This window comes from Symphalangus syndactylus, chromosome 3, assembly GCF_028878055.3.
Source record: "Symphalangus syndactylus isolate Jambi chromosome 3, NHGRI_mSymSyn1-v2.1_pri, whole genome shotgun sequence".
NCBI classification, from domain to species: domain Eukaryota; kingdom Metazoa; phylum Chordata; class Mammalia; order Primates; family Hylobatidae; genus Symphalangus; species Symphalangus syndactylus.
This window is the reverse complement of record NC_072425.2, coordinates 108,378,398-108,393,479: the sequence shown is the minus strand read 5'-3', so window position 1 is coordinate 108,393,479 and position 15,082 is coordinate 108,378,398. Positions and strand designations below refer to the sequence as shown.

Below are 15,082 nucleotides of genomic sequence, written 5' to 3'. Positions count from 1 at the left end.
TTTCACTCAACTGCTTTTGCTAAGCATTTCGATTAGTTGGTGTGGAAGTATGACAAACAATGAAGGCAGAAATGAAGACAATGAAGGCAAGTACCATGTGCAGCTTAGTTCACCGTTTGTAAAATAGGAGTATTATTTGTGCTGTTCAACACAGTTAAGTTGGGCTCAAAGCGTCCTCCTACTTGGGTAATAAAATTTGGCCCAAAAAGCCAGGTGCACTGGCTCACACCTGTAATCTAGCACTTTGGGAGGGTGAGATAGGAGGAGCTTGAGCTCAGGAGACCAATCTTGTCTCTACTAAACAAAACAAAACAAAACAAAAACCCTCTGTATATGGTGAACTGCAACCTGGATTGATGTGCAAATAAGTTCTAACCTAATCAAAGAGTATACCCTCTTAACCAATCAACTGAGTCTCAGCCAATCACAGGAGCTCAACCCTCAACCAATCCCAAACAGAAGGCTGCCAAATTATGCCCAAATAAGGGAAACTCAGAACTGCACCAATCAGGTAATCTCTGTATGTCATTTCCTGTTGCAAATATAGGTCACCAGGATGTAGAACATCTTCCTCCAGTTCTAGAATCTTTTTCTTGCTCAAATGACCTTTGTTAAATTTAACTGGTCTCAGGTTTTTGTTTTTAACAATATTGATCATATTCTAATTTCCTTGGTATCATCTCATAATTTTGGCAGTACCTAATGGCAAAATATTTCAGGTTAGAATTGTAAAAATTGTTTATTTCCGAAGAGTGCAAATATACACATATCAAGGATATTCAGGTCTAAATTACTAAAACAGCAAACACTGAAAACACCCAAATGGCTATCAAACTGGGATTCGCTAAATATATTTTAAAGTATCCCCCTATGAAATATTATGTAGCTACTAAAATGAAGTAGATCCATAGTTCCTGATAAGAAAATGTTTAAGATTTCTCAAGTGAAAAACAAAGGCAAGTTGCCAAAATGAAAGAATTATTTTAATAAATAGCTAAAAACTTAAAAATTAGAAAAAAAAATTTGGCTGCATGTGCACCAAAATATAAAGGAAAACATCCATATTCATTCACGCATTGGAGAAAAAAATTTTAAATAATGATTACCTTTATAAAAGAAAACAAAAAATGTAACTGTATAAACATTATTATAGTAACAAAGGTAAACAAAATGACAAAAATCCAACCACAATACTGCCACTCCAACTCAGAGAGCTGAACGGTCCTTATGTAAAAATTCGCAGATAATGCAGTGGTAATTTTTCATTCTAATGAAAAAAAATGATAACATTTACCATGTTTTACAGTCTTCAAGTTATCTAGCATGTATCTTTAAAGTATATTAATATTTTTACTATCTTACTGTGTACTATCAAACTGCTTTCATAAAGTACATGCCAACCTATTCCTACTTTTCAGAGGAAAATAATAGTAAAGTAGTATATTCACACGATAGGACTACGGGTACAATTACATCAACTACTGCTGAATAAGGCTTACTTTTAAGCTTTTGACCACAAACACTATCTCAGTCTGCTTAAGTACACTCCAAATATCTCCATTATTTATTTCAAATATAATAGCAATATTTTTTAAAGTGCATCTTATGTTCCAGGCTCCATGCAAAACACTTGATAGTCTGCTCTTATTCATTAAGCAACAATACTTTTCTTTAAAACTATGCACAACAGAAAGCTCTTAAAACAAGAAAAATAACTATTTTTACAAAGGTACAAGAGTTTTCATTTTTGTATCAGTGTGAAAAATAATGCTTCTAACATTAAGTGGGTGGCATGGTTAAGCATTCACTAAAATACAGAGATTGTGCAATTTCTTGAAACATTTCACTATGACTTAATCATTATAAATACTGTGACCTTGTAAATCAAACATTCACATCCATATGTAACTAGAATTCTCTGTGGCTTCAAACTGCTGCATGAGTTCAGATAACAGAAAATGATTTGTTTCTGAAACTCAGGATGGCAAATTGGTCTCAAGGGGATATGTATGTGGGCAGGTACAAAAAGAGCAATGCAGCAAAACTGGCTAAAGACACAATGTGCAGAATTTCATTTGTCAATTTGATTACCTGTTTTTATCTAGAGGATACATCTATTTTAGAGGGCCCAAAGTAGCAGAAAAGAACATGAAGAACACTTCGGAAAATAACAAGCACAAAAGGTGGCCATCATGAACTTAAGAGCCCTTTACAAGTCCTGAATTAAAACGTTCAGTTATAAAAATTGTTCAAGAATGTATACCAAGTTTCCTAATGTAAACTACTGACTCTGGGTGATGATAATGTGTGGATGTAGGTTCATCAAATGTAACAAATGTACCACCCTGCTGGTGCTGGCGAATGTTGATAATGGTAGAGCTGCACAAGTGTGGAGGTACACGGGAACCCTCTGTACTTTCTGTTCAATTTTGCTGTGAACCTAAAACTGCTCTAAAAATAAAAATTAAAAAAACTGTTCAACCTGAAATTCACTGTGGTTTTTTTTGGAAAGCAATCCTATCATCTTTAAAACTATGATTGTTTCATCAATGTAAGAAAGAACAGGAACTGTTTTTGAGACAATCTCAAAAAATGCCAATATTTTCAGAGGCAAATATTCATTTTGTTGCTCCAAATCAAGTGTTATGGCAAAACTATGGAGTCAGTAAAAAGATCAGTGGTTGCCACACTTGGGGGCAGGGGTGGTAGAAGAATGGCTAGGCAGAACAGAGGATTTTTACTCTTTATGGTACTATATTGGTGAACGCATGTCATTATAAATCTGTTGGCCGCATGTGGTGGCACTCCTGCAATCCGAGCACTTTTGGAGGCCGAGATGGGAGGATTGCTTGAGGCCAGGAATTTGAGACCAGCCTGGGCAGCATGGTGAAACCCCATCTCTACAAAAAAACAACAAAAAATTAGCCAGGTGTGGTTCCGCGCACCTGTGCTCCCAGCTACTTGGGGGGCTGACGTGAGAGGATCCCTTGAGCCTGGGAAGTTGAAGCTGCAGTCAGCCATGATGGTGACACTGCACTCCAGCTTGGGCAACGAGTGAGACCCTGTGTCTAAATAAATAAATAAATAAATAAATTTATTTGTCCAAGCCCATAGAGAATGAACACTAAGAGTGAGCACTAATATAAACTACTGACTGGATGATAGTAACATGTCAATGTAGGTTCATCAATTTTAACAAATGTACACTCTGGTGAAGGATGTTCATAATGGGGAGGCTATGCATGAGTGGGGTCAGGAGGTAAATGGGATATCTTTGTACCTTCCTCTCAATTTTGCTGTAAAACTAAAACTGCTTTAAAAAAAAAAGTCTTAAAAAGAAAATCAGGAGTTAAGATGTACAGAACTGAGTGTCAGATGACTTAAGTTTTGGTCCCAGTTTAAACAGTCTTACCCCTCCTCTATGCAATGAGGAGACAATCCGTGTCTTCTACCTCTTAATTTCTTGTTCTTAATCCCAATCTTTGAAGTGCATACAAAATGTTACCAGAATACTCTGTGCCATAGCTGCATACAAAAAGTAGTAAGTAGAGCCCAGAGCTATCAAAATGTTCTAGTAAATGAAGCTAATTTGGTTAAGTTTTTCAAATGCTTTAGAGGGATGTTTAAACCAAAACGTCTTTTCAGTAATATGAAACATTTTAGGTCTGTATACGAAACTGCATCCAAGGTCAGGTGATCTCTAAACATTCAAGGCCCAAGGGTATTAAAAGAGCCCAAATACTCAAACACCTAAGGATGCTCCTATGCTGAAATGGTGTTATGCTACATAATTTCAACGCCATGACAATCAAGACAGCACAACAAAGTCTCACCTACAGCCAGGAGAAAGAACATCCCGCTATCTTGTAATAAAGATTCACTACCACAGTGGTTCCTAGACATTTTCCGTTATAAAGACTATACAGAAGTACAAAGTTTTTAAGATGGTGAAATGGTTTGGATCTGTGTCCCCGCCCAAATCTCATGTCGAACTGTAATCTCCAATGTTGGAGGTGGGGCCTGGTGGGAGGTGACTGGATCATGGGGGCGGAGTTCTCCTGAATGGCTTAGCATCCTCCTCTCTCCCGCACTGTATAGAGATGAGTTCTCAAGAGACGCGGTTGTTTAAAACTGTGTAGCACCTCTCCCCGTCCCTCTCTTGGTCCTGCTCCTGCCATGTAAGATGCCTGCTCCTGCATTGCCTTGCACCATGAGTAACAGCTCCCTGAGGCCTCCCCAGAAGCAGATGCCGCTAAGCTTCCTGTACAGCCCATGGAACAGTGAGCCAATTAAACCCTTTTCTTTATAAATTACCCAGTCTCAGGTTTTTCTTTATAAAAGCCATGCAAGAACTGGCTAATACAGATGGCAAGTGTCATCATTTCGTAAATGTTTAGTCTCCTTTGGTGCGAGACACACACAGCTTGCAAGTAATTGCTGAATAAAAAAGCGAGTTGAAGAAACGTAGCACATTCGTTTTACGTGCATTTTCCTCATTTTGCTACTCAGTGGCTAAAACTTTGTCACAGGCAAGCCCAGGAATTGTCAGGCTGCAACCTAAGCTTATTGTTATTTCATTATGTTTACTACCCATTCAATCTGATTCATAACCTGAGTTTTTCAGCACCCCCCCCCCCCCCACCCCCGGCCCAGCGGTCTAGAATACTTTCCTCCCATCTCCGCTTCTCAAAAGCACCTTTTCTTTTGAATGCCTTTAGAATCTCTAATATCTATCAAGGACCGTTTCCTACTCTTTCTGCTATAAGTTATTTATGCATCTCTTTTATCTCATTTACTACAGTAATAATTTTCATGCCCAGTACTCGCTCACACATCTTGCCTTTTGTGGTTTCAATTAATCTGTAAGGTTGTAGATAATAATGATCCCCTTTAATAGACGAAGGCACAGAGAAGAAAAGTAACTTGTTCTAGGTCACCCAACTTCCGACGGAACAAAATTGACATTCCAGTTTTGTGTTGGACTCGAAAGCCAACTATTTTCACGCCACTCATTCCCTCACAGTGTCTATGGGTGCTAGGTCCTATAGGGCGCTGGAGACACGAAAGCAAATGCTGCCATCCCATTTTCAAACGGGGGCCTGCTTGTCGCTAAAACCAGGCGCGCTGCTGGCTCTCCGGGACAGGTACCGCGTCGTGGCCTCTATGCCTCCCTCCCACTTGGGAGCGCAGGAGGAGAGGGGTGCGGACCTGGGGTGGCCAATACCAAGGGGCGGGTGAGTCGGGCGCCTCCAAGGGCCTAAGACTTCGGAGTTACATGGCGGGGCCGGGGGGGGTTTCCCCGAGCCCTCGCGGTTCTAAGTGGACATTGGGGGCCCGCGTACAGCAGGGAAGGGTGCAAACCAGCAGCGCCAGAAAGAGCGACGAGGTGAGGGAAGAAAAAAGGGGCGGGCAAGAGAGAGCTGGAGACCCTAAAGCGCCAACGGCGTGCGCGGCGCACGCGCATCTGGGACCGGTGGAGGGTGCTCGGTCTGCGGGCCCCACGTCCGAGGGCTGCCGCTTGCCCTCCGGCCCGGCCGGGAACAGCGAGAAGTCTTGCTGTCCTGCCGCCCGGCCCTGCGTCGCCCCACTGTTTTCCCCGCTGAGTACTCACCACCCGATTGTCCCGCTTCCCCATGGTGCTGGACTGAGCGCACAGTGGCACGCCGAGGGAAACCGGGCCGGAGAAATGGCGGAAGAGGGCCCGCCGCAGGTCCTCTTGCCGCCTCCCCACTCCGCCCAGAGAACGGCACCACGTCGACTCGACGGCCGCGCTCTGCTACAGCGCCCCCTGTCTCTGTGGAGGACAGACCGGCTCCAGAGATCGCTGCAGTTGGCAGAGCGCCTGCAGGAGTCCGGTTGTTTATTGGACACCCAAGAGCAGGCGACGCTGCACTTCTGCACCGGAGCCCCACCAAGGCAGCTCGCTTCAGTTTGGCCTTGGATTGTTTTGCTTTCTCCCATTCTTTTTTTTTTTTTTTTTTTAGACATACTCTCGCTCCGTCGCCCAGGCTGGAGTGCAGTGGCACGATCTCGGCTCACTGCAGCCTCCACCTCCCGGGTTCAAGCGATTTTCCTGCCTCAGCATCCCGAGTAGCTGAGATTACAGGCGGCCGTCAACACGCTGGGCTAAATTTTTTGTATTTTTAGTAGAGACAGGGTTTTACCATGTTGGCCAGGCTGGTCTATAACTTCTGACCTCAGGTGATCCGCCCGCCTCGACCCAAAGTGCTGGGATTACAGGCGTGAGCCACTGCGCTTGGCCTTTCTTCCATTCTTGATACGCTGAAATCCTCATTCGAGGGGACACAAAGATTCTCCCGATGCTTACTTTGTGCTTGACAGAGTGCAAGTGCTGGGGACAAAGTGAGGACCAAAGAGCCTTGGTCCCTCACGGAGCCCATCAGCTGGTGGGGGGAAAGACAGTGCTGTCATAGACGCTGCTAACGAAATCACCCTTTAATTTCAATCCCATTCATTCATCACCTATGCATTCATTTCACACTAATTTTTGAACACGTAGTTTGTGCAGTTTTCACTAACTGGGTGGCTGGAAGCTGGAGCTGGGTAGGGCACAAGGATGATTAAGAAAAATCCCTGTCGTCAAGGAGCCTGTTTATAAACCCTTAAGGGCGATAAACACACACAGGGCCAACTTTACTGCATAGCATATCATAATATTGGCACTATCGCACTGCAACTTTAAGGAAGATGATCTGGGCTCCAGAGAAGATAATCATATTTAGTAAGTATTTATAGATAAAGCGACCCCTCTGGGTTCATCTTAGCAATTATCATTAGGAAGTAGTTGAAAATCAATTAGCATCTTCTCCGGACTCTTGGAAATGGCAAAATGGGAATTACACTCATTACATACAAGAACATGCCTTAAAATCATCTTTCCCAATCTCTGCCTCCCTCCCTGCATTTTTCATGCTACACTATATGACAGATGCTCCCAACTACCATTCTCTGTCTCAAAACTTTTCCAAACTCTTACATGCAGTCCTTGGTGGTTCTGCTCCCTACTAAGTGTTGATTCTTCCTCAGTAACCCACTTTCCAAAATGAGGCCTCCAGTCTCTCATTTCTCCTCCTCCTCCATTACCCCTGACTTAAGCTGGGGACTCTGACTAAAGATAGGCTTTTTTTTATACACAAGAGGAAGAGGAGAACCTATTAATATTAAGTTATTCTTTCTTTCCTGGCTTATTTTTCATGTTTTAAATATTCTAGGCTGGGTGCGGTGGCTCATGCCTGTAATCCCAGCACTTTGGGAGGCCGAGGCGGGTGAATCACGAGGTCAGGAGATCGAGACCATCCTGGCTAACACGGTGAAACCCCGTCTCTACTAAAAATACAAAAAAATTAGCTGGGCGTGGTGGTGGGCACCTGTAGTCCCAGCTACTCGGGAGGCTGAGGCAGGAGAATGGCGTGAACCCGGGAGGCGGAGCTTGCAGTGAGCCAAGATGGCGCCACTGCACTCCAGCCTGGGCGACAGAGCGAGATTGTCTCAAAATAAAATAAAATAAAAATAAATAAATAAATAAATAAATAAATATTCTAGGCATTTGACATATTTTTTTAATACTCCAACATGAGAAGCATGATAATACCTGTGAGAGAATATAGTTTTTTTCCCTCTTCAGCTCCTTCTTACCTTTCACTTCCTTGGTTGGCTGATTGTACAGAACACAGAGATTTTTTAAAATGTGGTATAAGTCAACAGAAAGGTTGTGTTTCCTTTAGAAGTCTCTCTCTCTCTGCTAGTGTACACAACCCCTCCTGGATGAAACATGAATCCCTGGGGGGAGAGAGAAACAAGAAAATGACCAGGGGCCTGTGAAGATAAGGAAGATGGCAAGAGTTATCGGGAGCTCATCTGAGTGGACTACATAAAGACCAAATCAGTCCAAGACTTCTCAGGATATAATTCATTGACAGTAGAAATCTTTACACATTCTCAGCACATGTGTGATCTGCTAATAAATACACTTCCCTCCTAGCAATGGGCCTACATGCCCTCCCAAATGTTCTAGGCATAACCAGGAGATTACATTCCATTTTGTGGATGAGAGAAACCCAGGCGAAGGGAAGCTGAGTAATTTGTGCCAGCTTCCACAGCAAGAAAGCAGAGAAGGTGGGGATTCAAACACAGGTGTGTCAAACATGAAAGCACTTACAAGACGCAGTCTCTATTAAATACACACGTAGACACACAGGCACACATAGACACACACACACACCATGAAAGCATATGCTTGCCTTACAAAATCACACTGCCTTTGGGAAGGGAGAGAAGAGAGGGAGGATTGAGAAGTGGCATTTCAGGTGGATTGTGACCCTGGGCCAGCTTCCCTCAGAGGAACTGAGAGGGAAGGACATTACAGAGAGAACAGCCTGCGTAAAAGGAGTGGTGATGTGGTCAGGTTTGGCAGCATAGAACACATATTGAAGGGAACAAGGCTGGAAAGCTACACTGGGGCTGGAGGCAAAGGACCTCGAATGCCAAAGGAAGAAGTTATATTTTATTCTGCAGGCAGAGCCTTTTTTTTTTTTTGAGACGGAGTTTTGCTCTGTTGCCCAGGCTGGAGTACAGTGGTGAGATCTCGGCTCACTGCAACCTCTGCCTCCTGGGTTCAAGCGATTCTCCTGCCTCTGCCTCCCAAATAGCTGGGATTACAGGCACGTGCCACCACACCCAGCTAATTTTTGTATTTTTAGTAGAGACAGGATTTCACTATGTTGGCCAGGCTGGTCTCAAACTCCTGACCTCAGATGATCTGCCCTCCTCGGCCTTCCAAAGTGTTGAGATTACAGGTGTGAGCCACCACACCCAGCTGTACAGTCTTTTTAAAATTAATATTATTTTAATTGACAAATCACTGTATACATTTATGGAGTACAATGTGATATTTTGTTGTAGGTATACAATGTGGAGTGATTAAACAAATTAACATATCCATCACCTTACTTACCTGTCTTTTTTATGGTGAGACATTTGAAACTTACTCTTGGTTATTTTCAAATGTATGATACATTATTATTGACCATAGTCACTCTGCTGTGCAGTAGATCTCAAAACTTATTTTTCTTGTCTATTTAAATCTTTGTACTCTTTGATCCACAACTCCCACTTCCCTCCCTTCCCACTCCTCCAGCCCCTGATAACCAAATTTTACTCTCTACTTCTATGAGTTCAACCTTTTTAGATTCCACATATAAGTGAGATCATGCAGTATTTGTCTTTCTGTGCCTGACTCATTTCACTGAATATAATGTCCTCCAGATCGACCCATGTTCTTGCAAATGAGATAAAGCTTTTTAAGCCGGGTAGTAACACAAGCATTGAGAAAAGGCAACGCTGTAAATAGTAACAGTCTAATAATAATAATAATTCTCTGGGGCAGGATTTTTCAGCTTGAATAACAAAGATTATAACTCAGATGGCATCTTTAGCGATGAACTTGGTTCTATATCCAAATTAAACAATATAGTTGTCCTATATATTTTTCTTTTTCTTTTTTCTTTCTTTCTTTTTTTTTTTTCTTGAGACAGAGTCTCGCTCTGTCACCCAGGCTGTAGTGCAGTGGTGAGATCTCAGCTCACTGCAACCTCTGCCTCCTGTGTTCAAGTGATTCTCCTGCTCCAGCCTCCCAAGTAGCTGGAATTACAGGCACATGTCACCACCACGCCTGGCTAATTTTTGTATTTTTAGTAGAGATGGGTTTTCACCATGTTGGCCAGGCTGGTCTTGAATTCCTGACCTCAAGTGATCCACCCGCCTCGGCCTCCCAAATTACTGGGATTACAGGCATGAGCCACTGCTCCCAGCCTGATTTTCCTTTTTTTGTTGTTGTTATTGTTGTGTGGGTATTTGAGATTTTAAACAATGGTGAGAGATACAGAAACTCAACCCACAAACCCAAGTATATTGTTTTGGCACGCATGTCACTAGACTGGAAATGAAAGCATGGAGCTTTTATGTTTGAAGACAACAGCTGTTGTCTTTATCCAACTATCTTAAATGACAGAGCAAAAGGCAGGAAACAAGTTAAATATCCAGCACAGGGGTTAAAGTACGGTATGTCCATGTAATGGTAAATTATGCAGTTATTTAGAAAGTGATGTAGAGCTGTATGTGTTGATAGGGGAAAATGGCCACTATACATTATTATTAAGTGAAAAAGAGAATTATAAAGAGTATGAGGCCAGGCGCGGTGGCTCACACTCGTAATCCCAGCACTTTTGGAGGCCGAGGCGGGCGGATCACAAGGTCAGGAGATCGAGACCACAGTGAAACCCCGTCTCTACTAAAAAATACAAAAAATTAGCCAGGCGTGGTGGCGGGTGCCTGTAGTCCCAGCTACTCGGAGAGGCTGAGGCAGGAGAATGGCGTGAACCCGGGAGGCGGAGCTTGCAGTGAGCCGAGATTGCGCCACTGCACTCCAGCCTGGGTGACAGAGCGAGACTCCGTCTCAAAAAAAAAAAAAAAAAAAAAGAGTATGAGTAGGCCGGGCACAGTAGCTCACACCTGCAATCTCAGCACTTTGGGAGGCCAAGGTGGGCAGATTGCTTGAGCTCAGGAGTTGAAGACCAGTCTGGGCAACAGGGCAAAATCTCATCTCTACAAAAAATTAGCCAGGGTTGGTGGTGCACAATGGTCCCAGCTACTTGGGAGGCTGAGGTGGGAGGATCACCTAAGCCCAGGGAGGTTGAGGCTGTAGTGAGCCGTGTTCATGCTACTGCACTCCAGTCTGGGTGACAAAGTGAGACCCTGTCTCAAGAAAAAAAAAAATGTGAGTATATAGAGTATGGCAGTATGTGCAGCAAGAGGATGTATTGGTTGAGCCTTATGAAATTGCTGATATGCAGTAATTTCTAACCTATGAGAATGGCAATTTCATATGGTTCAACTTTTTACATATGTATGCTTGAAATCTTCACTGCTGGATACTTCATAATGGTATTAGTGAGTTTAGAGGGCGGGTATAGGAATTTTTATTTTCCACCATATTCCCTTCTTTCTGATTTATTTTATTTTATAGGATGGCTCAGCTAATCAACTCCCCTTGCTCCGATTCCACACTCACCATTTAACTTCTGGATGTAATTTTGCCTACATGCAGAGAAAACGATCACCAGCAAACATGATCATCTTGTGCTCCTGACAACTATATTTCTTGCTGTAAAAAATATAAAAAAGGTTGTTTTTAAAAAAGAATTTGGATCATGAAAACCAAATAGACACTCATTTTAATTAATTTTCCTGTTGTAAACCCCAGGTTGAGTACTATTATTGGATAAAGGCAGTGGAAGCTACCAAGTAAAGTGAGTCAGAAAGGAAAGTTTCTGGTGTTCATGAGGGTGCCAACTGAATCAATGGGTTATAATTTCACTGTAATTTTCCTCTTGTTCCACCCTCGTTGAGGTGACTCACAAGCTATAAACATTCTTGGACAATTATTTCAGGATGGCTTTGTTAGCATTGAAAGAAAACATCTTTATTTTTTCTTTTAAAAATCAGCTTTATCGAGGTATATTCCACATCTAGTAAAATCCACCAGTTTAAAATGTTCAGTTTGATGAGTTTTGAAAAATACATGTGATCATGTAACCATGACTACCATCAGGATATCATTTTTTTCCATCTCTCTAGAAAGTTTCCATGTGCCCTTTTGCAGTTAAACCTATAACCTTGCTAAATTTATTCATTCTAGTAGCCTTTTTTTTTTTTTTTTGGTAGAGCCTTTGGAGTTTCTACATAGACACTCATCTTGTCTTTGAATAAAGAGAGACTTGCCAGGTGTGGCGGCTCACACCTGTAATCCCAGCACTTTGGGAGGCCGAGGTGGGCAGATCTCTTGAGGTCAGGAGTTTGAGACCAGCCTGGCCAACATGGTGAAACCTCGTCTCTACTAAAAATACAAAAATTAGCCGGGCATGGTGGCACATGCTTGTAATCCCAGCTACTTGTGGGGCTGAGGTGGATTGCTTGAACCCAGGAGGTAGAAGTTGCAGTGAGCCAAGATCTTGCTACTGCACTCCAGCCTAGGTGACAGAGCCAGACTCCATCTCAAAAAAAAAAAAAAAAAAAAAGAGAGAGAGACTTTACTTTCCTTCTAATCTGTATGTTTTTTGTTTTCTTGCTTATTGCATTAGCTAGCACCTCCAGTACAGTGTTGAATAGAAGTGGTGAAAGCTGACATTCTTGCCTCGTTCTTGATCTTAAGAGGAAAGTACGCTGAGCTTACCAAAGTGTAGGGTCAATATTGTACCAGGTCATACTTCACACCTCACATCTTTTACTTTCCACTTAGTACTTTTCATTTCACAGTTAGTATTTTTCACCTCCCACTTACCAATTCTTTCTTGAATCCAATCTAATCAGGCTTCTACCTCTACCACCTAATCAAGATTTCTTTTCAAGGTTGCTCATCTTCTCTATGTTACTTAATCAGTTGCCCCTCATTTTCCTTGACCTATCAGCAGCATTTGTCACAACAATGACTCTCTCCTCCTCAAAAGATTTTTTTTCACTTGGATTTCCAGACATTATGCTCACCTTCTGCTTCTCGTAAAGTGCACTTAGTCTTTGTTGCATATTTTCCTTCGTCTCATGGGATATAAACACTGGGGCACTGTAGAGCTTGGTTCTGGGATCTCTCCTTTTTTTTTTTTTTTTTGAGACAGAGTTTCACTCTTGTTGCCCAGGTTGGAGTGCAATGGCATGATCTCGGCTCATTACAACCTCCGCCTCCCGAGTTCAAGCAATTCTCCTGCCTCAGCCTCCCTAGTAGCTGGGATTATAGGTAGGTGCCACCACGCTCAGCTAATTTTGTATTTTTAGTAGAGATGGGATTTCTCCATGTTGGTCAGGCTGGTCTTGAACTCCTGACCTTCGGTGATCCGCCCACCTCGGCCTCCCAAAATGCTGGGATTTCAGGCATGAGCCACCGCACCCAGCCGGGATCTCTTCTTTTTATAGACACTTTCTTTCTTGTTGATCTCATCCAATCTCTAGCTTTATATGCCATCCATACACTGACAACTTCAAAACTTTTATTTCCAATCTAGACCACTTCCTTGGAATCCAGACTCATGCCTCTAACTGCCTAGTCAACATCCCCACTTCAGTGTCTCATATGATCTTAAGCTTAACATGTACAATGTCCAACTCCCAATATTCTCCCCAAAACCAGGTCCTCCTACATTCTTCCCATCTCAGTAAATGGCAACTTGATCTTTCCACCTGCTCAAGCCAAAAACTTCAGAGACATCTTCACTTTTTTTCTTTTTTTTAGACAAAGTCTCACTCTGTCGTCCAGGCTGGAGTGCAGTGCTGCGATCTCAGCTCACTGCAACCTCTGCCTCCAGGGTTCAAGTGATTCTTGTGCCTTAGCCTCCCGAGTAGCTAGAATTACAGGTGCCCGCCGCCACACCTGGCTAATTTTTGTATTTTTTCTTATTAGTAGATGGGCTTTCACATGTTGACCAGACCGATTTCAAACTCCTCACCTCAGGTGATCCACCTACCTCGGCCTCCCAAAGTGCTGGGATTACAAGCGTGAGCCACCACGCCCAGCCCATCCTCGCTTCTTCTCTTTCAATGCCATGTCTAATTTATAAGCACCTACTATAAGCTTTACCTTCAAAACATCTTACATCTCGTTGTCTCCATTGTTTTCACTTTGATCAAAGCTACCATTATCTCTCATCTGGATTATTACAATAGCCTCCTAACCCAGGCTCCCCGCTTACATCTTTGCCACCCTAAAGTCTTTTCTCAATAGAGCAGCCACGGTGGCTTTACAAACACAGTCAGATCATATGTCACGACTATGCTTCTTGCCTTCCAGCAGTTTCCCATCTTATTCAGAGTAAATATCAAAGTCTTTGCATTGGCCAAGAAGCCCCTCCAAGATATGCTTCTCCTGCCACTAACTTCTCTGGAATTTCTCCTTTCTTTCTCCTGCAGTTAATTGCTGCTACACTGGCCCCCTTGCTGTTCTTTGAACATGGCAGGCATGCTCCTCCCTTAAGGCCTTAGCACCTGTTGTTTCCTTCATCACTAATACACCTAGATTCCTCTTCTCTGTAAGTCCTTTGATCTAGTGTTACCTTCTCTATGAGGCCTTCACTGATCTCCTTGTTTAAAATTGCACCCCCACGGCACTTTATATTCCTTTCCTCATTTCTTCCCACACATGTATCTAACATCCTAGTTTATTATAATTATTTGTTTGTTGCCCCTCACTAGAAAACAAACTCCATAAAATCAAGACATTTTGTTTATTTTTTTTTACTGCCACATGCCCACTGCCTAAGGACAGTGCCTGGCACATTGTTGTGCTCAATAAATATTTACTAAGTGAATCAATGACTAGTTTCACTGCCATATTGACTGGTCTGTTTGTACCTGTACCCACTGTCTTTGCCTGCCCTCCCATTAATCCTTTTCTCTCTCAAGTCCAGCTCTTCCTCTTGGTCTCCTGGGCCCTTCCTCTCCCTCTTCTCATCACCTTTGCTTCTGCTGTTATTGCTTCTTTTTCACCCTCAATCTCTCTGTTTCCACAATGGACTGTCTTCCATCTCAGAAAACAAGAATTCTCCTTGATACCACATTCTCCCTGAGCTCTACCTCCATTTCTCTGTTCTGCTTTATGATTCAGCTTCTCAAACAGGTTGTCTACATTCTCTACCTCTCTAACCTCATCTCTGACCACTCCTCCCCCGACTGATTATGCTCTAGGCTCATTGATGTCCTTTCTACATACCAAGCCTTCCTACCTTGAGGCTTTCATCTGCTTTCCCCTCCACACCCCACCTAGCTGCCTTAGTCTCATTCTTCATGCCTCAACTCTTTTGACAGGGCATTTTCTGACACCAGTTTCCCGTCTTCCGGCAGTTTCCATCTTATTCAGAGTAAATACCAAAGTCTTTGCATTGGCCAATGCAAGTACTTCCTACTTTATAGCAATTTTAGCACTTATCATAATGTAATTATCCTATGCAAATATTTATGTTAGCTCCATGAGAGCAAGCACCTTGTTTTGTTCACTACTGTATTTCTAGGGTTTGCTGGT

The 15,082-nt window shown here is 42.7% G+C and overlaps 1 protein-coding gene across 2 annotated transcripts in view; it reads right to left on the bottom strand.

Moving 5' to 3' along the window:
• Positions 1–5,755, bottom strand: part of FAM133B (family with sequence similarity 133 member B) — a 30,610-nt gene extending 24,855 nt beyond the window's left edge. Inside the window, exon 1 of one of the 2 annotated variants that reach the window (XM_063636346.1) lies at positions 5,612–5,755. In XM_063636346.1, the coding sequence (XP_063492416.1) occupies positions 5,612–5,635 (24 nt within the window). In that variant the 5' untranslated portion in view covers positions 5,636–5,755. The remainder of the gene's footprint in view (positions 1–5,611) is intronic. The other variant, XM_055272713.2, reaches the window with a different exon arrangement.
• Positions 5,756–15,082: the final 9,327 nt, after the last annotated feature.